The sequence below is a fragment of the Haliotis asinina genome, chromosome 12 (genome assembly GCF_037392515.1).
Source record: "Haliotis asinina isolate JCU_RB_2024 chromosome 12, JCU_Hal_asi_v2, whole genome shotgun sequence".
Taxonomy (NCBI): Eukaryota; Metazoa; Mollusca; class Gastropoda; order Lepetellida; family Haliotidae; genus Haliotis; species Haliotis asinina.
The window spans coordinates 36,414,579-36,441,311 of record NC_090291.1 but is presented as its reverse complement, the minus strand read 5'-3'; the positions used below and the strand labels follow the sequence as shown (position 1 = coordinate 36,441,311).

Genomic DNA, 26,733 nt, shown 5'->3' with positions numbered 1-26,733 from the left:
CATAATTATGTGTGATAAGAAATTCCCTCAAAATGAAATTAACAGTATTTAAAGTTACGTGCTAAGTTTTGAATTTTCCGTCGTTATTACTAGTTGATTGGAACTTAGTGTTTAATACTAACCTGTATTACAAAACAATATCAGAAGGATCACGTAGAGTAACTGTTTCTCATTTCCTCGCATTGTGTGAGTTTTTCTTAATCAAGTATAATCACCAGAGAAAATATTTTATTTAAAGCGTACATTCATTGATAAAGTGAACTGAATTCTAGTTTCACAATGTTGTCCAAATCCAGCAAACTATGTCAATTTATAATCCACTGAATACATACTTTGTTAATTATCTGTTTTGTTCCTTTATTTTGTTACATGTTTTATTATAGCATGCAGTATCTGTTTATAAATTTTAAGAGGAATAATTTTGTAGCAGAGGGAATTCATGCTCCTCCCACAGAGGCTACTCCTGTCATATCTTCCTACGTAGCGTAGCCTCAGTGGGAAGAGAATGGAGGGAATTATGTCCACTTCCAAAACTCACTTCATTAATTAATTTTCTAAGTCAGCTAGATGGCATGAATATGAAATAGCTACTTCATAGTTTAAACATACAATTTGTATTACTATGGCAGAAAGTAATCTCTTGAAACATGTCATAATTGAAAAAAGAAAAGCTTGGACTTCCATATTATCTCAGTTTATGTGACTGGAAACTTTCAGATTGTACACCAATAGTTTAGGTTAAAAACATTTCAAAATTGTTATCATTGATAAGTTCAGCTGCTCAGTAGTTAAGTATACTATTGAGAATATACCATGTTATTCTATAAGCATGCAATCTGACAAACATAAGGTAGTTGTGAAAATAACCACAATCATTTCATGTTACCTCAGACTTATACCCTGTTTGATATCAAAGTTATCCCAGCATTGAGAATAACGTTATCATGAAGTTTTAGTTTATGCTGCATAACAATGATGCACCTAAGTGCTAGTAATATATAATTTATTACACTCACATTTTCAGGTCTGCTATATCAAGCAGAGAAAACCTTTTAATTCTAAAATTTCAAACAGTGACTTTTTGCATGATTTCTGCAGTGTTTCAGGCATACGCTGAGTGAAAATGTATCATTTATTGAACAATAGTTTAAGGGTGTCATATTCCAAGTTCCAATGTGACAAAATTCTGGAAAAAATGCATTATACGTGTACCTGCAACACTGTGGAATTATGATATTTCTGACTAATCAAAATTTTAGAGTACCAGCAGTAGAGGATGAGAGTATGATGTTTTAATGCAAGCAACTTTGCAATATCATTTTGTCCCTTCAGTGATAGTGTTGCAGTCATTGCAAGTATAGTAGCATGTGGCAGGACTGCTCGCAGCTTATGCAGTCTCTGAAAGACTGGTCGAAAGGTATCCCCAAGTCCAAAATACAGTGTGCTTCATCAATTACAGTGTAGGTTTAACATCTTCTTGAAAGCGTTTATGCAAAAATATTTCATTCACGGGCCTCTGACCAATGATACTTTCAGGATGTGCAAAAAGGTAAGTATAATGGCCGTTCAGCAACTTTGTCCCTTCTGGATATTTTAGGCTTATGGCTTTATTCCCAAACTTTCTGAGTTGTTGTTCCAGGATCACATTCAGTGGCACAATGATAATAATGAATAGTTTTGTCACAGGATTTATTGTGTATTTTGGGTAGAATTTCATATATCAGTGATTTCCCATATCCTGTGGGCAAAATAGAAATTGTATCCCCATGCAAAACATTATTCGGCGTTTTTTTTTCTGTAATGGCTTCAAGGTCAAAATTGCAGTTTTGTTTTCTTGGTGGTACTCCTCTAGAGATCCAGCATACACATACTGAAAGTTATATTTGAAACATGAAGTGAATAAATGTAAGTATACTATGTACTTTTAATTATTGGTAAATAATAGTTATACATGAATAAGTGAAATTAAGACATTCTGTTTGATAAAACAATACAATTAGTGGGTTAAACATAAGAACCACATTTTGACAATGCAGTCTGTTATACAATAACAATTAATAATATTAACTATGCATAATTTGGGGAATGAACAATTGTTTCCTAAGTAAAATATTATGTAGTGACTATTTTATCAATTTTGTGGGCACTAACAACATATTTTAAAGTACGAAGGTGTTCTAAGCTCACAGAACACCAGGTTCCCAACTAAATCACCTTGAATTATATAAAATATCCCCTGTACAGAGGTAGGTAGGAACAGCGCACGTTTAGCAAGGATCGTCCGCCATCTTGGATCTCTCTCAGTGAGCAACACCATCAGATGGCCAATACCAGCTCGTAAATATTAATGAGAGGCCCGGGAACCACAATGAGTAGTAACCAGTTGATGGTTGTTGGAATTCATTAATAGTGAAAAGATAGTTGACTTCTGAGTTTATAAGGAGCTATTTTCTCTGAACTGTACGTTTAATAATGTTATCTTCCTTGACATGAAATGTGTTCGCTGCACACTCGGCGTCATTAATGAAGGGTCAAGCTATTGGTAACACAATTTCTTAAAGTTGTAAAACCTTCGTTTTTGTATGAATGCTTTACAAAATGTCTTTACAGCATGGGAAAAATATACCAGGTCGTTGAAATGTAATTATTTCGTTCTTGAAAGCTCGATACATTCTGTTACAAATAGCACATTTTTATTCAAATTGTCAATGTGGAAATTGACCTGCAACGTGATGCCAATGAGTGTCAAGTCACTCTATCCCTCCGAACTGGAGAACAAACTGACAATACACATGTGCTGATCATGATGTTTCTCGCGAGTGTGTTTTGGGATGGTTAATATCCTGCATTAGGAATGAACATTGTATTTAGCGAGCCTTGGCAAGCTAAATACATTGTATTTATTTCTAATGCAGGATATTGACGGCCTCAAAACATACGAGTCTGTTAACCTATTTATCATACAATGCCTATCTAACTTTATAATTTTAAAAACTGCGATTTCATTTGCCACAGGTCATGAAACTTCATGAGATGTGCCCGCATATCTGTGAGGTCACAAGCTCGGTGGCGTAATTTTCTAATGATCACTTATTTAACGTCATCTAGTTCACACCTTTATGTTAAAGAGCGTAGTATTATCAACAATACATTTGAAAAATAACAACAGACTCTCGTGGAAGTTCAGAAACCATCCATTAGCCTTTAGAACAACAAATACATTAATTTTACATTTGTAAGATAAATTGATTGGTGCTTGTTTGAAATCGCAGCTGAAAATGAGATGGGTTTTTATTCACGTGCTGGAAGGGGTCAGGCCTTTTAGAAAGTAGTCAAACTAAGTGGCTTGTTTAGTTCTAATACTGAGCCCTAACACACACCTTCAGACCAGTGTGGGAAATAAAGTTAAGTTTCCAAATTTGGCTGGCCTATCGGGCTAGCTATGCCTGAAAGTTATTATCCCCCAAAATAATTCAAAAGGCCGAAATCTGAATGTGGAAACTAAACAAAAAATTACAAAAAGTAAAGTACCATAGTTTATCAAGACAAAAATCTTGTATGATTTATTATAAGTGTGTTATAACTTGCGAAATCGGAGAGAGTGATATATTAGAAAAATACATCATGAACTTTCTCTAGCCAGTCGGGACGGTGACAGAGATTTACTGGTCCAACTGGATTTTTGCTAGCCATGGGCTTGCAGACCAGAGATTATTTCGCACACTGTGTAGAAATTAAACGTGCGCTCGATGAATAATAATGCAAAAAATTGTAATGCTTATTCATCCGTTTTGTCATTCATGCACCATGTGTCCGGTTTTTATGTACACATATCATACGCAAATAATTTACATTACAATGCAGCTAATCGTTTTGATGTACACATAAAATACGGAAATAATTTACATTGCATTGCAGCAGTTTCAGGATGATGTATATTTTTACAAATACTTCGCTGCATGTTATGCCTCATTAAAATGTCTCATATGTTCTTCCACGCATATATTTGATGGACGTTTATGGGCACGCGAATCATTTTTGTTTTCATTGTGTTTATTTTCTGTCATAAGTGACAGATGAACGTGCATTATGACCTCTAAGAGCACAGGTAGTAAACATTATGGCCATGGGGGCCCTCGACATTCACCGAATAAAGACTTGCGGCTTCTGATGGATGATTCTCTTCGTTATTCTTAAATAAGACAGTACAAGATATATTATGGTCTTTACTTCTGTTCCTATTTTCCTGCTTTCTGTTACATTGTGTGTTGTATTGTGTGTCCGTATTGCTGTCTCCCGCCGGGATACCAAGGGGGATACTAAGGTCACCACGACTCTTTGACCACTCTTCAAACTCTTGTTAACGCGACATGTCATGAACTGTATTGATTTCTTAGAACTGAATTTGTTTGACTGTCAGTCCCTGTTCTCAAACTTCGACCATAGCGATGAACCCTGCGCGCATCACTTGTTGTGTTTCTTGGACTCGCCTTCTTGGAGCTAGAAACATTCAGGCATCCTAGTTCATCCATGCGAACCTAATGTTTGCGCTTGGGCTTTATGCACTGCGCAGCACAGCTATTTGAAGTCACCTTTCACCCCAGCAGGTCCTTTAAACTGAGATATTCACACCAGCAGGCCCTTTAAACTGAGATATTCACACCAGCAGGTCCTTTAAACTGAGATATTCATCCCAGCAGGTCCATTAAACTGAGATTTTCATCGCGTCTTCAACTTTATAAGCAGAAATTGCATTTTTGATAGTTTTTAGCAGTAGGTCCATACCGAAAGATATCAGAATCTGCATAGATGGGTTTTGCGTTGCATATAAGCTTTAATTTTTAATTGTCTGGAGCACGGGTACAAGTTGGTTTTTTTTTGGTTTTTTTTGTAGCCATCGGTATATTTTGCAGACAAGGAAACAGATTTAGAGCTATCTCCGTTTAATCGATTTGCATTCGGTAATTTCTGCACATCATACGTGATTCAATGTTACTCGAGATAAAGAAATACGACCAGGAGGTACCAAATGAGTTCGGCATTCGCAGCGGGGTACATAGAAATGTTACTCGACTCAAGCAGGGTACTTTGAAAATAATAGAAGAGCGCTCAGCCAATCAGAAGGCGACATTTATGTGTGAGATAGGTGCTGTATAGTAACCATCTGCGTAATCCACACAACAAGGTGACGTCTGTCTGATTTTGTGGGCGCACGAACGGGTGAAAAAAGACCTTGGCAAACAAACGTCTCAGTCACAAGACGAATAGTTACAATAGGCCTTTTAGCTTTTCTGAATATTATGACTAAAATGATCAATGAGTGTACAAAATGAAATTGTTCGTTTAAAATATGATTTTCGCCGCACATCAGCTATATCCACGAATCAAGTTTACGCGAGTGTAACATTTCTGTCAGAGATCATTATTTTGCTTTGAAGAATAAATAAATAAATAAATAAATAAATAAATGTAACAGTATTGTATAGTGTGGACATTTACTTATGTATTCATATATAAATTTAAAAGTGCATCATGTTGATGCAAACAACACTGATCATTTCTTTGAATGTCATTTAGAAGTGAAAATACATAAGAATGAAGATTTTTTATGGATATCAATTTCTTTATGTGAGAACACAACGTTTCGGAGTTAATGCTTACTCCTTCATCACCTGATGAAGTCTTAACACTGATCATGACTATCATGTAATACTGTTACCCATATCATTGTTTGCAAAACTTTGTGCAATACTTCAACTGAACATTCCACACTAAGGGGCTATATCATTTTATTCATCTGTAAACCACTGACACACAGCCATACATAATAGGGACGGGGAGTCTGAAAGTATGGTGTAATCGCAACTGGGAAAATGAAAATATGTTTGCGTTCTACAGTTGATAGTTTGAACGGAAGTTGGAAAGATTATGTCCAGTTTTCAAAACAAAAATCGAGTATACAAAATTTTACTCCAAATATCAAACCAAAGAATGACTGATCTCAAGATTCGCGATTCACCTGACTTCTAATCATTATAGACAGGCACTGGGAATCTCCTTTATAGGGTTATTTCACAGTTTAGGCAAACTGGGAGTGATCAGCTAGGGGAGCTCCATTATACATTTTTGTTCATGAGAAGTCAGACTGGGAGTAGTCACAATGGGAAGATACCGACTCGCCGACAAAGTGGGATTAAAACATCGCAGTCAGTTCGACTGTGTCGAAGCATCGAACTATTGATTGCAATTGTCTCCCATTGAATTTAATCGATGGTAGAAACGGCCAGTTATCGATGCATCGATAGTATGCGTGATTATCCTTGATTTGATAATTGACTTCCTTGTATGAATGCGCAGATCATAATACAGGATGGTAGGTTCCAGACGTACAGCTTCATTGAGTTTATGTTTTAACTGTTTACCTGATCTGGATTTCAAGATTCTTGTCAGTTATCCAAATAAACTGAAACTACTGCAGTTTGTCTTTATTTCACATAAACTGTGCATTCATTTGTTAAATGACCTTAAATGAGATAATTCAAGGAGAAAAAAGCCTACAGACTATCGCTATCGCAATACTGTAACACCGTTTCCTACCTTATATATTTAGGTCATACTTCCAAATATATATCAGAGTCAAGCGCCTATGGTTTTCCGTGATAAGTAGTCCTACTAAATGTTTCACAAATTGGTACCTCCAGTACATGTACTTTTGCTACCTGCATGGATATATATCACCCCTTCAGTTGCTGGCTATTGTAGTAAAATTTAGCCCTAAATTTAAATAATATATCATGAGTATGTGTGGACTATAGACAAAACGGACCCCACCGAAAACGGTCAAAATAAAATTCGAGAAAACGGCCACCGCCCACGAGGAAAAGGCCACCACTGCTAGAAAATAAACGGCCCCTGGGTTTAGGGAAAACGGTCATTCTATAATACAGAATACTGTATGTAGTTTATTTTACTGTTATTCACCTTTAAATCAATATCATAATAAGAAGGCAGCAACAATGATACCATGGTAATGGCAAAGTTCTTTTGTCTACATCTACAAGTTGTATTTATGCATTATAAAAACATATTTACCACTCTTCATTTGAACACTATTTCTGAACAATGCAAAATATACTATAATGTTTTTTTACACAATTCAATTTCTTGTTATTGATAATAGATATGGTGACACGTGTACTAAATAAATATGAAGAATAAATAAGAACCATATCTATCAAATAAAAATATTCAAATTCTTTCTTAAAGCGATATAAATGGGGTTTGTCTGGCTGATCAGGGTCAAACGTGTTGGCGGTTGGCGGTGAAAATATGTTTTCTTTCTTTCTCTCTCTCTCTCTCATTCTCTCTCTCTCTCACTCTCTCAGTACACAGGGAGTGGCGGGGTAACTGGATATCTAAAAATTTCATGATAATTAAAAGTAAATTATAAACACCGGTCACAGAAGGACAGTGAAACAAGTAGTTTATCGCAGATATAAATTTAAAACTGGAAATTTATTTCAAAACATTTAAACTAAACAAAAACATAGTTTGAATTAGTACTACTAGACCGCTCGTCAATATAAGCAGTACCTTATTATCCTTCTTCTCTGTCATGAACTAATCTTACCTGTGAAACAATCAATCAAATTAGTTTGTTCATTGTGATTATCGCAACAACCAATTGATCCTCAAAGGTTAAACCGCTATGGAGATCGAAACTAAAAGAAACACCCCCAAAACAACAAACAAAAAACAAAAACAGAATAAAAAACAAAACAAAATCAAATCAAGTGTGTGCGCAGTGAAGTCAATCGCTGTTCTCTCCTGGCCGTTTTCTCGATTTTGGGGGAGGGGTCTGTTTTTGCTGGGGTCCGTTTTCTCCGTATCCCGTATGTGTCATTATATACTATATCACATCACTCATGTGTTTGAAGACAAAATGTTTCAACTTCGCTACAGATAAAAGCATACATTGGTCCAAAATCATTAACAGTCTCAGTTTGATGGTAAGGCGATCATTTTCATGATTTGAGTATTTGGGTTTAAAAGATTACCACATTGTTACTCTTATCAAATACCGCCTATGTTTTGCACAAATTACAGATCGGCAGTACACTAATAATGATTGTGTTTTTTGAGTAGGATACGTATCAGTGACGATTCTTGTTCATTCGTGGATAACGCTGATTCTTGTATCATGGTAATTATCGTACTATCTCGTATATTCACGTCCTAAAGCGGTGCTCTTGATGAACACAAACTGCCCCGCCTCACTGACAAAACGTTCCGAATCTCTGCAGTACATATAAGTACAATTAATGTAATTGTCCAACATCGAGAACAAAACAATAGCCCACGAACATTAATACCAAATTTAATGTTTACAAGATGTCAAGTAAACCTTCTCACATCTCGTCGTCTGCTTTTCACGGTATCAGTAAACGTGATTACACAATGCCACTTAGAAAGTGGTCAAAGGCAACATACGTCATATTTGGGATTTCACTTTCTTAGTAAAGTACAAATTCTGGTACTTTTTGGGGTTGAGTCCCATCCGGGATTCGAACCCGCACCCTCAGAATCAGGCACCTAATCGACAGCACACAAAGTCAGCCGCCTAGCCCGCCCAGGCATCGCGAAGTCGCATTTGATGAGGAAAGACAAGTTGTTCGAGAATATCTATACCTGGAGATTCTATTTAATGGCAATGGTAAGTTTGCTAAGGCAATTAAGAGACTTGCAGAACAAACAACAAGGGCGATGTTTTCTGTCTTTAAAACCATTAGGGAACTTGAAATCCCAATTGACTGCCAGCTGAAATCTTTCGATCAATGCATTTTACCAGTTATATTATATGAATCAGAGGTATGAGGGGTATGAAAATGCGCTCGAAAAAACGCTCTTGAAATTTTGTAAATATATACATAAAGTAAGACAATCTACTCCAAATTGTATGGTTTATGGGGATCTTGGTATATACCCAAATGAAGTAATGATTAAAATAAGAATCATATGCAACTGGTGCAAAGTCATTACATCACATAAGTTACCTCATATGGTTTATAATGTAATGGCCAATGCCCCCACCTGTATGGACATTCAATTTGATCTTTTTAATATGGTAAAAATATACTTCAAAATGTTGGATTATCATATATATGGCAGTCCCAAAGTTTTCCTTCCGCAACCTGGCTGAAAAACTCTGTTAAATACACACTTATCGATTATTTTAAGCAATCACGGAATGCTGACCTTCAAAACTCATTAAAAGGTAAATATCCTCCACCTAGAACCTTATTTAACCAGCCTCCCATTGAAACAACGTGTTTCGTTCACTAAATTGAGAACATGTAATCACAGACTACCGATTGAAACCGGCAGATGGTGTAATATGAACACAGAAAAAGACTATGTACAATCTGTAGCCACAACGCTGCACGTGACGAATTTCATAATATCCTATCATGCATGTTCTAGATGATGTAAGATAACGTATTCTCCCTAGCTATTTTTGCGGATAATTTCCATATTGATAAATTTATTTTCCTTATGAAATCTGATTGTTATCTTTTGGTAGAAAAATTGTCTTATTTAACGAAAATTGTATTATCACAGGTTTAGTTACCCATCTTTATTATATTCATATGCATAGTAGCCATAATTGCACATGGAATCCATCCAAAAACATGTATGTTCTCTATATCATTTTTATGATTTACGAGAATAAGAAATTCTGAATATAGATTAGCAAATCTACACATATAAACACCTTTAGACAAATCCGCTGTAGAAGATAAAACTAATTTATGAGTTAAATGTGTTTTCTGTTAATCCTAAAATCAATGTTTTGTTTTTGTAACTCAGCTGATAAACCCTCTTGCATCACTTAAACGAACATTTTACTTAACACATAATACATTTGCAGCATCAGACCTTAATTTAAGATGTTGAGTATTTACTCCAGACATGAGAAATGCGAACCTTTGTCGAGTAAGCTGGGTGGTGTTACCACTAATTGCACCTGTTATAAATTCCTTAACTGACCATCGAGTGAATGATAACAAATAACGTGTAGGTTTATACCACCTAACGCGGAGTACAGCAAGGGAGCTGTGTTGCATGCAACCTGCAAACACTTACGGGGCCCAAACTGTTTTGAAGATACCAAGGGAACTTCGTTGTTACATAAGAAACACATATGAAAATTTGCAGTGTACTTGGGTAAATAGGTATAATCACTTTTTTTCAAGAAAATTTTCAGATTTTTCTATCAATGGCAAAGCCGTTATTAGTATACAGACTCAAATATACCGAGTCAAAAAAGAAACTTCACATTCATCTTCAGGGCACTGTAACAGAAAAAGAGTTGATAAGATGGTGAAATTGTTATTATTTTCATTGCTGAGATCTGTATGATTTACGTGATACACTGACAGTGCCACAATCAGTTCCATTCGGCTACACCACCGTTGCAAAACGTGTATACAGAATGTCAAGTCACCAGAATAAAAAATCGAAATTTCTTAGTTCAGTATTGCGTATGGCCGCCCCACGCATTCACCACTGCCAAACACCGTCTCCTCATCGACTGCCTGATGCGCGTGAACACGGGATGCGGGATTCTGCTCCATTGCTCTGGCAAGGCAGCGCCAAGTTCTTTAAAAAATCTGAGCTTGGTTCCTAAGACCACGAAGCCTTCTCCCAAGTGCATCCCAAACGTGCTCTATTGGATTAAGGTCAGGGGACCTCGATGGCCAGTCCATGACGTTGATTCCAGCGTTTTGAAGGAAATTTCGTGTCAACATCGCGGTATGCGGCCGAGCATTAGCATGCTGGAGCTGTAGACCTGGGCCGCCATGAACAAGTTCTGGGGTGAGCACCTGGTCGCGGTAAGCAGCAGCTGTGAGGTTTCCACGGATGACCAGAAGCCGAGAACGGTTGTTCCCACAGAAAGCACCCCACACCATGCAACTTCCGCCCCCGAATCTGTTGACTTCCTGTACACAACACTGGGCATATCGTTCACGACGTCGTATCCAGACACCATGCCTGCCGTCCACGAATCTGAGGGTAAACTTGGATTCATCGTTAAAGACGACTCGATTCCAGTCTCTCTGGGTCCATCGCAAGTGACGTTGGGCCAACAGCAGACGCTGACGTTGATGAAACGGCGTCAATATTGGCCCACGATATGGAACCCGCAACCGATTTCGAATGGTCTGTGAGGACAATCGACCTTGAAAGATTATTTAGGATGATAATATCCCTGTGCACAGGTCGGGAAACCTGCTCACAGCAGACCCAGTATTGACGGGCCTGCACAGTCTCAAAGTATTGATATTATCGGAACTGTCTGGGATGAGTAAAACCCAAACTTCAGAGTAACTGTGAAAGTCGTAAATTTGATAGAGTCTGTGTAACGGATCTGGTCGCATCTTCAGCATGTTTGATTTGGTTTGTTGTTTCATGCCGCCTGTACAAAGGTACGCTGTAACGATTGTCCAGTACTACTATAATCTGACCGCTTCAGGTAAGGGAGAGTGCAGTGTCGTAGAATATCTAACTACCTACAAATAACCTTCTTATGATAAGACACGCTATGTCACCTATCTTCCATGCTCAACTCATATCTTCAGGTATAAAAAGGATTTCATTTGTCTTGGAAATTAACGTTCTTAAATCAGGATATAATTAGTTCATCTTTCAGGTTGGGTAGTAGATTGAAGACTATACCCTTCCGGACATCATGTATTTAAGAATCGAGCATGCTGCTTAATCAGTATTAATAACTCAGTACTCATGAGCAGATGGTTTTCAATAAAAGTTTGAACACACAAGGCGTCAGTAAAGCTTTCAAAAGGGTTTATGGCGGACATCATTGTGACAACAATGACCGAGAAAGTCCGATTTTCGATTTGGCGTGGTTTCCATCCATATGTACAACTGACGTACCCTGCAGATGTAAGTCTTGACCGTGTTTATCAGTTTGTATATAAAATGTCATAAAACAATTAGGTCTGCAACTGTCAGTACATTCATACCTAGATAATATATAATGTATAAGCCATACAGTAAAGCCATACTTTATGAAGTCGATTCAGTGGTATGAGTGAGTGAGTTAAGATGAGTGTAAGCAATATTCCAGAAATATCACGGCAAGGGAGATCAGAGATGTGACTGGTGTGAAAACACGTGGCACTAGTGATGAGTTCAGAAACCTGTATGTAGCTTACATTGTTTAGGTTTTTAGTAAAAAACTTACTGCCGGGAGGACACGTGTTTCCTGTTTGCGAGCACCTGGTGTCACCACTGATCTATTCATATATATTTTTGCGGCTAAGTTTCCATAATAAGACGAATATATGGATGACAACTTGTTTTCATTGTCTAGCAGGACGTTTCTTGAACTACTTCTTGTCCCTTCTTCAGGTGATGAGGCAAGAAGCAGCCCAAGGACGGCGTGTTATACACTAAAAAGACGTTGTCATCCATATACTCGTCTTAGTACATTCACCAACTTCTAAATGAATCTAAAAAAGAATCTAATTTCCCATAGTCATGACTGGGCCATTTGCACTGACGTTGTATATGTGTATTTTACTAAATAAATTATGATTAGTATAACTGATTATATCTGTCTGTCCCACCAAAGGTGCTACAACAAGTGTGTCACCCACCAGCAGGGCGAGCAGTGGTTGGATGGCTGTGACTACATGTGCACGTGTGTCGACGCTTCTGTTGGGAAATACCAATGCAATACTGTGTAAGTGCACATGGCGTTTCTTGTGTCTCTGTGTCTATTCCAGAAGTCATTACAAGTTATCAGTTGACAGTGTGATTGTAACAGTTTTACTATTTGTAAACTCTTGTCTGTGTTTTGTGTGGCCATAGCTTCCCAGCTACCACCGGGATGTCTGATGGTCCTTGTGGTTAGATGGTCTGAGTAAACAATAAAAACATGGTTTAACGCCCAGGCCTTTCTATTTGGATACAGGCTGCATGGAACGAATTCAGGTGCGCATGCGCCGAGGATTGTAACTTAAATTTGACAATCATCAGTACCTTAGCATGGTAGACATTAACTCTTACATAAGGTCACCAGTTATCACATCCTTAATTAACTTTTAACTTCATAAGGCTTACAGCATAAGTTTAGTTCTTCAACAACATTAAATTGTATACTCCCCAGGGAACTGAAGCTGAAAATACAATGTGCCGCTGCGATGGACATCCAGTGACCGGGGGAAAACAAAGCGCCCTTGAGCAGATGGACTGGTGAACTGGATATCGGCGCTATACAAATGTCTAGAACAAACATCTTGGCGTATAACAATATAACTCCAACTGAACCTTAAACTGTATGAGGACATATTTCGAATGCACATAATCTTGAAATTAAACCTATAAAACATTTCTCAAAGTGTTACTTATCTAAACGTAATGCTTGAATATACTTAGAACCTGACATATTTATGCTATGATAAATATGTAACTTGAAAACATGGGATGAAATGTGAAAGATATGACTTAATGTTAGACCACAACTGAAATAACACTTACTTCAATAAAATACTTTGAAATACACATTTTACCAGCTATCAGGTTCAAAAAGGAAATATTCAGAGATAGATACACATTTCTAATTTTATATTCCACAGAAAAATAAACACGACAAAGCAATTTGAAATTCAGCTTTTATAACAACTATCACCTTTAAAACACTAACACCTAGCCAGGGATAGAACATTTTACGAATGCTTCAACCTACCATGATCGACAGAGTGATTTTATTAGGGGCATGCGTCCCGGAATAACACGAGTTGATCACGAATGACAAGTTGCATGGAACGAATTCAAGTGCACATGCGTACACATGCTGCATAGTTAAAGGGACATAACCGCTGACAAGTAGTTGCTGTCCCAAGCTATAATCTAAAATCATTTGGCTCAAGAACTTTTTCACATGCAGCAGCGTCTCTGTGGAACTCTCTTCCAGTTGAGTTCAGATCATCTCCTTCTCTAAGTACATTCAAATCACGACTCAAAACTCATTTATTTCTCCATTACAAGTGACTTATCACCATTTGTACCTGCCAGCTGTACATATTTCAACTGGAGCTCAGGAAGCGCTTTGAGTATATCCTTGTGACGTGGAAAGGCGCTATATAAACAGCCTATTATTATAAATCTGTTCGTAATGAAATAAGTCATTTTCAGCGATATTTCCATGCAATTTCAACCACTATATTACCTTTTTTTCTAGCCAACTTAATCTGTCTTGTCGGAAACTCGAGACTAGTTATTCCTTGGCGTTGAATATTTCATCATTCGGTTAAAATGTTACAATTCAGTATCAAGCTTGTTAAGTTATCAAGTACACAAGATATTTCTATTTATTGAGGGGAGGTGGGGTAGCCTAATGAATGATAACAAATAAGGGGTAGGTTTTACCACAAAACGCGGATATCAGCAAGGGAGAAGTAATCGCTGTATTGCGTGCAACCTGCAAACACTAACGGGGCCGAAACTGTTTTGAAGATACCAAGGGAACTTCGTTGTTACATAAAAAACACATCTGAGCATTTGCTGTGTACTTGGGTAAAAGGTATAATCACTTTTTTTCACCTAAGAAAATTTTCAGATTTTTCTACCAATGGCAAAGCCGTTGTTATTAGTATACAGACTCAAATATACTGAGTCAAAAAAGAAACTTCACATTCATGTTCAGGGCACTATAAAAGAACAAGAGATGGTAAGATGGTGAAACTGTTGTTATTTCATTGCTGAGATCTGTGTGATTTACGTGATACACTGACAGTTGTCACAATCAGTTCCATTAGGCTACACCGCCGTTCCAAAACATGGGTATACAGAATGTCAAGTCACAAGAATAAAAATTTCGAAATGTTTCAGTTCAATATTGAGTATGGCCGCCCCACGCATTCACGCGCTCAGCAATATTCCAGCAATAGATAACCGAGTCTGGAACAGACAATCCAGTGATCAACGGCATGAGCATCGCAACAGGCAATTGGGATACGATGACAAGTGTCAACCAAGTCAGCGAGTCGGCCCACCCTGTTCTGTCGGTCGCCTCGACAACCAGGGTTATTGAACACCATTTCTATCCGAAACATTGAACGTATACTGCATGATGTATGTCATTTCTACCGACCAGGTCGAAGGCCTGTAATTAATCACTGCAAGTGGGATATACCAGGTGCAGAGAATTTTGGCCAGCCGCGTGACTATCTCCCTTTCACATTTCCAATCTTACGTAAGTAATACGGGGCATCTGGGCCGACTTGCACATAATGATCTTAGCGCTACGAGTATCTTAGTCTGTGTTAGAGAATGGTCGTTACAGTCATTGTCGCGATAAGATCACCTTGGGCTAGTGGGCCCTGGTCTGTCATGTTGCCTGATACTACTTGTACATGGCTGTCCTGGCCTGACTGCAGTGATTATTCCATAACAGTTGTACATGACCAGACTGATCTCACTGTAGTGTAGCACGTTATAGAAATTGTACAGGAATACTTTGATAAGACTAATAAGCTGCCCCTTAACTGTTTGTCGGGTTTGACTGATCTGCCTGTACAAAGGTACGCTATAACGATTGTCCAGTACTACTATAATCTGACCGCTTCAAGTAAGGAAGAGTGCAGTCTCGTAGAACATCTGACTACCTACAAATAACCTTTTTATGATAAGACACGCTGTGTCACCTGTCTTCCATGCTCAACTCACGTGACGATATCTTCAGGTATAAAAAGGATTTCATTTGTCCTGGAAAATAACGTTCTTAAATCAGGATATAATTAATTAGTTTATCTTTCAGGTTGGGTAGTAGATTGAAGACTATACCCTTCGGACATCATGTATTTAAGAATCGAGCATGCTGCTTAATCAGTATTAATAACGCAGTACTCATGAGCAGATGGTTTTCAATAGAAGTTTGAACACACAAGGCGTCAGTAAAGCTTTCAAAAGGGTTTATGGCGGACATCATTGTGACAACAATGACCGAGAAAGTCCGTTTTTCGATTTGGCGTGGTTTTCATCCATATGTACAACAGACTTATCTTATTGCTGTGCGTCTTGGCCATGTTTATCAGTTGCATATAAAATTTCATAAAACAATTAGGTCGGCAAGATAAGGTCTATTTTCTGTCACTGCATGCATGCCTAGACAATATATAACGTATAAGCCATACAGTAGTTAATCCTGTCGGTATAAAAGACGGCGTGAGTGACGACTGGGCAATCCGGAGCTGTTAGTCAAGCGACATGGTTGGAAAGATAGTGCTGATTCTTGTTGCTGTTGCGAGCGTCGCCTATGCTGCCAGCTTTAATGTCGTAAGGCAGACAGGTAGGTGTCTGTTTCTGATTAGCTGGGGAGGTGGGGTAGACTTAGTTTAATGGTTGAAACGTTCGCTGGTCACACCGAATATCCTCCTATGTGTACGATGTGTGAAGCCCATTTCTGGTGTGCCCCGCCATGTTATTGCTGGAATATTGCTAAAAGCGACGTAAAACTAAGGTATCCCACTCAGATTATCGTTTTGAAATACGGTAGTAATCTTTTGGTCAAACCCAAGTTAGATCTGTATGCTGTGTCCTGACCTACAGTTTACGTATGGCCCGTGTCTGTAGTGTTTCAGCGGTTGAGTTTACGAATATTTCATGAAATCGGAGTACAGTGACGTAGTTCGTAAGAGTTTCTTTGCCGTACACTGAACCGAGATTGGTTCAGATGTTTCTGATTGGGTGATATTCCTGCTGTTAGGAACAGAAACACGGTTAGGATATCAGAAACAGCATGTGATTCATGGCGGTACCTGTGAAGGCCGTGCAAATTACTGCCAGACAGCGCCTAGAGCAAACAGTCAGTGGTCGAACATCAGCTAGCGACGTTGTCTTCACACACCACCCTCATGCCAGCAACAAAATTTTTCAAAGATGAATTTAGATAATTGGTAAAGTTTGATAAATTGATAAATAATTTCCATACTCGACCCTTTTAAACTCGTATCATATTTATTTGTTTCCTGTTGTATGACCCACTACTCAGCAGTATTTCATTTATATGCAGGTAGTCTGTAAATCACGAGTCTGGTCCGGACGATCCTGTGATCAACATCATGAGCATCAATTTTCGTAGTAGGGATACGATGCCATGTTTTCTCGCTGTAAATACTTTATGAAGTCGATTCAGTGGTATGAGTGAGTGAGTTAAGACGATTGTAGGCAATATTCCAGCAACATCACAGCAAGGGAGATCAGAGATGTGACTGGTGTGAAAACACGTGGCACTAGTGATGAGTTCAGAAACCTGTATGTAGCTTACATTTTGTGGTATATGGAAAAAGAACTTACTACCGGAAGGACAGGTGTTTCGTATTTGCGAGCGCCTGGTGTCACCACTGATGTATTCATACATATTTGCGCAGCTAATTTTCCATAATAAGACGAGTATATGAAAGACAACTTCTTTTTATTGTCTAACAGGACGTTTCTGGGCTACTTCTTGTCCCTTCTTCAGATGATGAAGAAGGAAGTAGCCCACAAACGTCGTGTTACACAATAAAGAGAAGTTGTCATCCATATACTCGTCTTATTATATCTCCAACTTCTAAATGAATCTAAAAAAGAATCTAATTTTCCATAGTCATGACTGGGTCATTTGCACTGACGTTGTATATGTGTACTTTACTAGTTATCATTTGTATAACTGATTAAATCCGTCTGTCCCACCCAGGGTGCTACTACAAGTCTGTCACCCACCAGCAGGGCGAGCAGTGGTTGGATGGCTGTGACTACATGTGCACGTGTGTCGACGCTTCTGTTGGGAAATACCAGTGCAATACTGTGTAAGTGTACAAGGCGTTTTACAATTTGATAACTCTTGTCTGTGTTTTGTGTGGCCATAGCTTCCCAGCTACCACCGGGGTGTCTGATGGTCCTTGTGGTTAAATGGTCTGAATAAACACTAAAAACATGGTTTAACGCAAAGGCCTTTCTATTTGGAGACAGGCTGCATGGAGCAAATTCAGATAGATTCTCTATATTACTTTGTACATCACGATATTCATAAATGTATCTCTCTATTAACCTATTCTAGCAAGGAACACCTTGAAAGGTTGTCTGTCTATATAAACACAGGAGAAATGCCCTCTCTCGTGCCTATTAAGTCAGTATATGTGTACGCTAGTAGTATGTGGCAAACAAAGATCCGTGACTTACTGTTGCACGTTAGTCAGATCGTGACAGGCACATGGAATTCGAGTGATCGAGAACATGTTGATCACAACCGAGTGAAAGATCCACAAGGCGCCCTTAACGTTACGGCTTGTCGTAACTCGATGGTTTACCGTATGATTAGGAATGTCGCAGTGCTGCGAAGTTTTGTGGATCGGGACATTGGCTCTCATTTCTCACTGGGCCAGGGGATCTCGTGGATATGTAAATTATATGTATTGGTTGTATGTATTTAGTCTCCAAAGAGAGAGCAAATCGGACATCAGTGGAAACAAATGATTTGTTAATTTGTTAACGATTCATTGACGTAACTCATACTGTGAAAGCACATACATTCTGTTAAATTGCCAGGGTTTTCTTTCACATTTCCCTTTCTTATATTGACGTGTTTACCGATTCCACAGATGTCTCCAGTGGAACCTGCCCCCTGAGTGTCAGCTGCTCGACGCTCCCCCCGGCAAATGTTGTAAAGTGCCACAGTGCCCCAATGGATGGACTATCAACTACCCAGAAGGATACGTTCCTCGATAGAGTGATCTCCCTTTGTAACACTGATAATGGCATCACGTGATAATTTGCATTAAGGTCGAGATTAAAACGGTTTGTCTACAAGATATTTTTGAAAGATGATTACTCCTCTCTACCATCTTTACTTGTTACCTTTTATAACGATGTCTTAAGGTCAGATGGAACAGGTGTCATTTTAGCATTCAGTGGACAACAGGTATTTCCATTAACTACCAGGGCCCATGGCTTCTGGGGAACTAATGCTACATAAAAAAATTAAATGTTTCTCGGGCACATTTATTTTTTTCAAAAGTGACGAGGGCAGAAAGACTTCTTTCTTAAATTTTTGATAGAAAAAAATTGACGAGGGAGGAACACATTTTCATTTTTCTCTCTCACAAATACAGCTTGGAATGTTTAGCACGTGTTAATAAGTTGAAGATTCAGTCACAGTCGTTCTTACAGACACTCATTCTTATTTGTGGACAAGTGGATGATCGGGAAAATCAAAATATTTTTTCCCGAGTGGCAATAAAAAATTGTTGCTCGCACAAATAAAAGTGACGCGTCGATGCCCGGGACTATTTTTTATTGAGCTTAACGTTTACAGTGAAGCTGCAGTGTCTTAGTAATATCACCGTTTGCAGCGGCGCGTGAAGCAATGGTTCTGAAAATGGTGATACTGTGGAAATGTTTGCTCATAGCAAAGCCGGACACGGGTTTCATGAAAGCCATTGCAAATCCTTTCATATCAACTTACAGTGGATCTACATCCTTTCATAAGACTTGCAAAATTACTGTTGACAGGATTTTAGAGGAACTTGACGTAAACTAGAACGGCGCATTTAATTTTGGTATGGGTTCAGTACAATTTTCCCCAGAATGTGCGTATGCGTATGCGTATGCGTGTGCGTGTGCGTGTGCGTGTGTATGCGTATGTATGTGCGTGATGTTGTGTATGTTAACGAAAGATGAGAACTGCAGTGATTCCTCAGCCCATGAGAGATTTCATTAAACAAAAGAGCAGCGACAGGTTAACATTAGTTATCGTTAGGTAAAACGTTTACTCCAAGAGTAACAGGTGAAGACGGTAGTAAGAATATTGAAGCAGCATACACAAAAACACGGGATGTTTTCTGTGGGCTTGGCAGGACTTAGACGGTTGTTGGAGGGAGGGGGTCAGATGCTGAGATGTATCAACGAAACACCTAGGTCCGGGGAGTGAGAGCGAGTGAGTGAGTATGGTTTTACGCCGCTTTTAGCAATATTCCATCAATATCACGGCGGGGGTCACCTTAAATGGGCTTCACACATTGGATCTATTTGTGAAATAGATCCCGGGTCTTCGTCGTGACGAGCGAACGCTTTACCCATTGGGTTACCCCTGACTTTGTAAGAACCACAAGGTACTATTTCGCCAAAAGAACTCCAAATAGAATCGTTTAGATACGGTAAAGGAAACGTCAGCATTATAAATATTTATTTCTATACACATATACATGTAAATTTGATAACAGGGAAATCCACGAAGACATATGAATAACCTCCGCTTCGTGTTAGGGATTAAGACTTTCAGTAGACATTTTCTGAATCGTGGAATACTCATTAAATAGAAGCAGTAGGCCAACGTATCAAAACCTTAAATTTATTTCAATTAATTATTAATTAAATTAAAATTAATCTAAAACTGAATCTGAAGTCATTTGAGAGTTTATCTAAAATATATCGCATTTTCCAGAAGACGAGACGAATTCTAAACCTGTTCCAAAGTGTTTATTGCTTAACGCAAAGTATTCCAGCTGTATTGCGGTGGTCCGTAAATAGTCGAGTCTGAAGCAGACAATCCTTTGATCAACATGTATCTACTTATTGCGTTACAAGACTAGTAAGCGCTTTCGATATTATGCTTATACATTTCTCTTTACTCGGAAAAGAAGCTTGTTTTAAGGGGCGACTAACAGGATCGGGTGACCAGGCCTGCTGAGCCCCGTTTCACAAAGCCCTCGTAAGCCTAAGATCTCGTAACTTTTCTCGTAGCATTCGTACCTGCTATACTGTAACATAGGAAGTGGGAATGCTACGAGAAAAGTTGCAAGAGCTTAGACTTACGGGAGTTTTGTGAAATCATATCCCAGTTTCCTAAGGCGATGTTCATGATGTTGAGTCACTGAGTTGTCTGGTCCAGGTTCGACTATTAACATGGGTGGAATGTTGCAGCTTAACTTTGCAGCTGGTGCCAAATATAGTAACAAAGTTTCTTATGATGATTTCATGATGGAACCAGTGGAACCAGGTAATTAATTTAATTATTGTTTCAACTGCAAATCGTTTTGCGGTGAAAGATTATATGAAAAGATCTCATCAACGTTTACAGTTTATTTAATGAAGATTTTATTACGCTTCAAGAAATGTGTGATAATGTATTTTTACCATAATCCTTGGGAATATGCGAATTGGATGAATGCTAATCCATAATCTTGAAGAACAACATAATCTTTGGCGTATTTTATGGCGTTTTATAATCCATAAATAGACATAAGCGGCAGTTAAGATGGAAGGAATCATCACAAAACGTTATAGACAACTCCGTTCTTCATTACAAAGAGGCTTGAAAAACTATTGTTTTGTCAAGAAAATATATTACAGGCTGTGGAAAAGAGGGACGAAGAAACTTTCACGGTACACATGTAACATGACGTCGATCTCAACTTTCTACAGATGAATGCGAATCCATAATCTTGAAGAACCTCAGCCGCGAAGAGCTGAAAACCCAACGTTCAACACAGACCATCCAGTCACTCCTGATAAATAGTCAACTTAAAATCAAACAATTCCAATAGTATATTGCTAATTATAGGTATTACTATCTAATAAATATGAGGTTCCAACTATGCAAAATACAACAAACAAGGAGGCGCACTTATATCATAGTCAGTGTTTTTGTGTGAATGACCGAAAAACTGAAGGAGGAAGTTAAAAATTAAAAGTTCCAACTATGGGAAAACTGACAGCCATTGTCGAGGGGTGTGGCTTGACCTGATCGCCTCAACAGTCAATGACGAGGGTGTGGCTTGACCTGATAGCCTCAACACTCAATGACGAGGGTGCGGCTTGACCTGATAGCCTCAACAGTCAATGACGAGGGTGTGGCTTGACCTGATAGCCTCAACAGTCAATGACGAGGGTGTGGCTTGACCTGATAGCCTCAACAGTCAATGACGAGGGTGTGGCTTGATTTGATAGCCTCAACAGTCAATGACGAGGGTGCGGCTTGACCCGATAGCCATAATAGTCAAGGATGAGGGTATGGTTTGACCCAATATCCCTAACAGTCAGTGACGAAAGGTGTGGTTTGAGCCAATGTTTGCTTTCGATCGATTGGGTTTTTTTATGCATAAACCCCACTATTATTAGTAATACACAAACATTTATTATAATTACATCAAAATAATCAAAGTCTATGCTCCAAAATGTACGACATTATCGACAGAACCACCGGGATAATAATCCCCAAGCTTGTCGTAAGAGGCGGGGATCACTGACTCTCCCAGTATCAGGATCGCTGACTAGATCCACTAAAGACCGCCGCCATATAGCTGGCACGCGGCAGAGTGCGGCATTAAACAACAAACCAACCAATCATATCGGCTTCGTTTCGAGGGAGGTAAGCCCAAGTGCAAAATATAGCACATTTCATTTGCGATTATACTCGTATAATTTTGTTTATTTGTTTATTTTTTTTCACATTCACCAATGCATTTTATATATCACGAATTATGTTTGATTTTTTGGTTGCATATGACCCTTAAAACATTCGCACAAGTGACTTAGTTCAGTTCAACATCCGGTTAGAAATTATCTATAGTAACCCGTGCTTGTAAGAGGCGACTAACGGGATGGGGTGGTTAGACTCGTCGACTTGGTTGACAACGTCATCGTATCACAAATTGCGTTGATCGATGATCAGGCGTTGATCGATTTTTTACAGACCGCCGCCATATAGCTGTGATATTGCTGAGTGCAGCGTTAAAAATTAACCAACCAACCAATTGTCGAACAGTAATTCATGGAGTGAGACTGATGGACGAAGAATGAGTGAGTGAGTGAGTTTAGTTTTACGCCGCACTCAGCAATATTCCAGCCATATGGTGGCGGTCTGTAAATAATCGAGTCTGGACCAGACAATCCAGTGATCAACAACATGAGCATCGATCTGCACGATTGGGAACCGATGACATGTGTCAACCAAGTCAGCGAGTCTGACCACCCGATCCCGTTAGTCGCCTCTTACGACAAGCATAGTCACCTTTTATGGCAAGCATGGGTTGCTGAAGGCCTATTCTACCCCGGGACCTTCACGGGTGATGGCCGAAGAAGGCCCGAAGTGATGCAAGTATACAACCTTTGTATGAGCATGAGGATGGCTGTAACTAGTCTAGTGACTGGATTTGTTTTAACGCTGTTTTTTACAATATCCCAGAAATATCACGGCGGGTTACTTCCGAAATGGGCTTCCCACATTGTACCCATGTGGGGAATCGAACCTGGGTTTTCCGCCACCCCACCGTTCACTCTATCAAATCTAGAAACCTTATCAGAGAAATCTCGCATCTCCCGAAATTATCCTTTAGAAGCGCAGGTAAGGGGCGCAAACGTTCCGTGGCAAACTGTGACGCCGCAAATGACTTGGTGCCAGCTGTGTGAACTAAATATACGAAAAACGACCTACCTTCTCGGGTGAAAGTGAACATCAACTGTCGGACCGAACAGATGGCAATATTTTCCAAAGGATTTCTGGACTACGTGATGAGAATATCGACGTCACTAGTATGACCATAAATATTAATACATTCAGCCGTGAGGGCGTGTTTACAGTTTTCACTAACATACCCAGAATTTGTATTCATTCACATTCAACATTCACATGTTCTAAGTTGAAGTGCAGCACTTGGAATTAACATAAACTTTGAAATACATGTGTGCCTATACATTTATGTGCCAACAGACCCGTGCATATTTTGCGAGAAAGTGAATGAGTTTGGTTCTATGTCACTTTCAGGAATATTCCAACGGGGGACACCAGAAGTGGACAACACACATAATATCCATGAGGGCTATTGAACACTTCTAAGTGACGAGCCAACGTACGCTTTAACTACTAGACTGCACCGCCGCCCCTACGAAGTTTTAGGAGAGATAAATCAAACTAAATTTCAACGCCGTGTGAATTACGTGGTTGACAAATGTTATCCATAACAATATGGATTATAATAACTATAATAACGATAATAATAATAGTGAATTTATATAGCTTATTAGTCTATGCTCAGGGCATGCCCTAAGAGCACGAATGTGTGAGTATTGAGAAATCAATAAATTCCTGTTTGTTTTTAAATTTAACAGGTTAATTAAATAGGTTCGTGTCCTTTTCATCTTCGGCAATAAAGTCATCATGCATGCCAACTTTTCCCATTTAAAATCACCACCTGTTAAATAATGTCAGTATATGCAAATCATACCGTCAATTAATTTAGGATATCTTCAAGTCAAAATCATTAATTAATGCTATTTTCACCAAAAGAATGAACGACATTAGCCAGTAGGACAAAAACACTAATGGTATATTTGCCCTTGTGTCAGTAGGAGCAATAAACAAAATTACATTTATAATTTAACATTCCGGTCAGTTTAAATCCTTTCAATATATGGCGTCTGGCTGCAACGCTCCCGGAATATACTAAATTACTGAATGCCTGGTTAGCATGCAAAACAAAGTTGGAGTAGAAAGGTGGATTTTGTTCTCTTATGTTGCATAGTCCCATTTGTCAAACGCTGATAAAACTAACAGAAAGCGATGTCCGATAATATATGTTGTTCACTGGTCACGAGGGGTCCAGACTCGATTATTTACAGACCGCCGCCATATAACTGGAATATCATTGAGTGCGGTGAAAAACTAAAATCACTCATTCGCTCAAGTATTAGATGAGCCACGACCTGACAAATGACCTCAGTTTGCATATGAGTGAACGCCCTCCAGAACATTCCATTTGAAACAATGGGGAAACTGGTTGTCGTTTAAATATTGAAAAGTTCATTTTCCTCTCGCGAATCGTGTAGTGATGGTGAAGTGCTGAACTACAAGACACATGTTTAACAATAGCGGTATTGATTCCACGCCACGATCAGCATGTATTGCACGTGCTTAATCGCCAATCTATCTGTAGCAACCAAGTGTATTCGTCCAGATTACTAGCCCGCCTGCTTGTCACAAAAGGTCACTGCGCTGGCTCATCTAATACTTGTCTAGCAATATTGCTGTTACTCTTTATGTTGGTTAAACAGGCGTTAATTGAATAGTAAAAGATCAGTTTTAATGTCTTATTGCCATCCTTTAAAGTGTCCAATAATAATCTCTGTCAAATCGTGATTAAATATTCCGATAAGTTGACAGAAGCGTTGTATTCCTCACATTCCGATTCGGGTGAGTACATGCTGGTACTCGATTCCATTTTTTTCTGGGTTATAGCTAAACGGCACCACAGCAGAACGGCAGCCAAATCGTTTGGCGAAAATGGCACTATACTGGCGAAAACGGCTACTGATTTATGGGCTAAAACGGCACTATATATAACATGTTGACTTTATTGTTTTGATATATGTTTTTTTTGGTTTATTTTATTTTTAAAAATCAAGTTATCAAGCATTGTTTTGGGTGATTTGGTGGTCCTTGAGAGTGAGTGTTGCTAAAAAAACGCCGAATCTGTAGTGGCGAATTTAATGAAGGATGGGTCCATGGATAGCTGCACATCTCGTGAGAGGTTAGGATAAGGATAGATCGCCATCCTTGAACAGGCTCCCTACTTTGAACACCTCATCCTGCCTTGCCAATGATGACTTACGGACATAAGCCTTCAGTCGTCCTTCTTGGATGAGTCGGGTCTCGGGGGAAGGAGGTTGGCTTCTCGGTGGAGCTCTGGGATAAGTCTGTATATTCCCAAGAACTGTTCTCCAAACTTCTTGTTCACTCTCCTGTGCCATTTGCACATTCTCATTTGCAAAGTTACATACATGTATTTAGGAAGACATGTATGTACTTACCCTAATGACGTATGTGAATCCATATGAATCGACGAGCTTCTTCTTTCCTTTCTGGGAGCCAGTCTCCACGACTGTGAACACGTTGTCCGGAATAACAACTGTATTGGGGGATCAATGATGGTGTTTTCTATCACGGATCGTTCGACTTCATGGTCCTCTTGTGGTGGCAGTGACGCTGATGAGATATTTATGTCGGATATGTCTGGAGACCTTACTTCATCGTCAAAATCCTTCAGCTTCTTCCAACGAATATGGTTCGGCAGCTGCTATGGCGGTGTCCGATTCCAGACTTACAGTATAGTTGACAGTGTCCATCATGTTGTCAAAGGAATGTACAACAAACACATACGAAAAGGAAATCCTCTTCGTCCTGTCAAATCTCACGGTACCGTGATACAGACAGGCCAGTACCACAAACTCGAAGAGTCCATAAATCACACTGGTCGCAAGACACAGCATGCCGGTTTTTTTTCGGACAGTCTTACCGCATACAACACAGAGGTAAGACATTGTGATGAATGATGTGTAATGGGTACATTTCCGTGTTTTAAATACGGTTTCATTTTGACACTGAGTTTGAGTGAATCCAGTTGAGTAAATGTACTTAAAACATTGAAGGGTGCAATATTTTCACTTTCCAATCACTGTCGGCAGTGTAGACGCATTTATTATCTACACATACTGCAAGCCGCTTGCAGTATAATAACAATAATCTTCGCTGGATGGTGCGTGTTCTGTTACTTCTTCCGGTGACACGGCTTAGTAGAATATATTTTTTATTGCACAAAACACCAAAGACTACTTACCTAACCTAATATATATTTTTTATTTCAGAAAACACTAAAGTTTTACTTACCTAAT

General features: G+C 38.9%; 1 protein-coding gene across 1 annotated transcript; it reads left to right on the top strand.

Annotated features, from left to right (window-relative positions):
* The first annotated feature begins 16,178 nt into the window (after positions 1-16,178).
* LOC137258121 (CCN family member 2-like) lies at positions 16,179-19,347 on the top strand. Its single transcript, XM_067795684.1, has 3 exons — positions 16,179-16,375; positions 17,765-17,876; positions 18,669-19,347. The coding sequence occupies exons 1-3, from the start codon at positions 16,294-16,296 to the stop codon at positions 18,793-18,795; spliced, it is 321 nt and encodes a 106-aa protein (XP_067651785.1). The 5' UTR covers positions 16,179-16,293; the 3' UTR covers positions 18,796-19,347.
* Positions 19,348-26,733: the final 7,386 nt, after the last annotated feature.

Excerpts from the sequence above, each read along its gene's own strand:
- LOC137258121 (XM_067795684.1), top strand. The coding sequence starts at position 16,294 with ATGGTTGGAAAGATAGTGCTGATTCTTGTTGCTGTTGCGAGCGTCGCC. Across the intron at positions 16,376-17,764 it reads TAATGTCGTAAGGCAGACAG|GGTGCTACTACAAGTCTGTC; the intron begins GTAGGTGTCTGT and ends TGTCCCACCCAG. Across the intron at positions 17,877-18,668 it reads AAATACCAGTGCAATACTGT|ATGTCTCCAGTGGAACCTGC; the intron begins GTAAGTGTACAA and ends CCGATTCCACAG.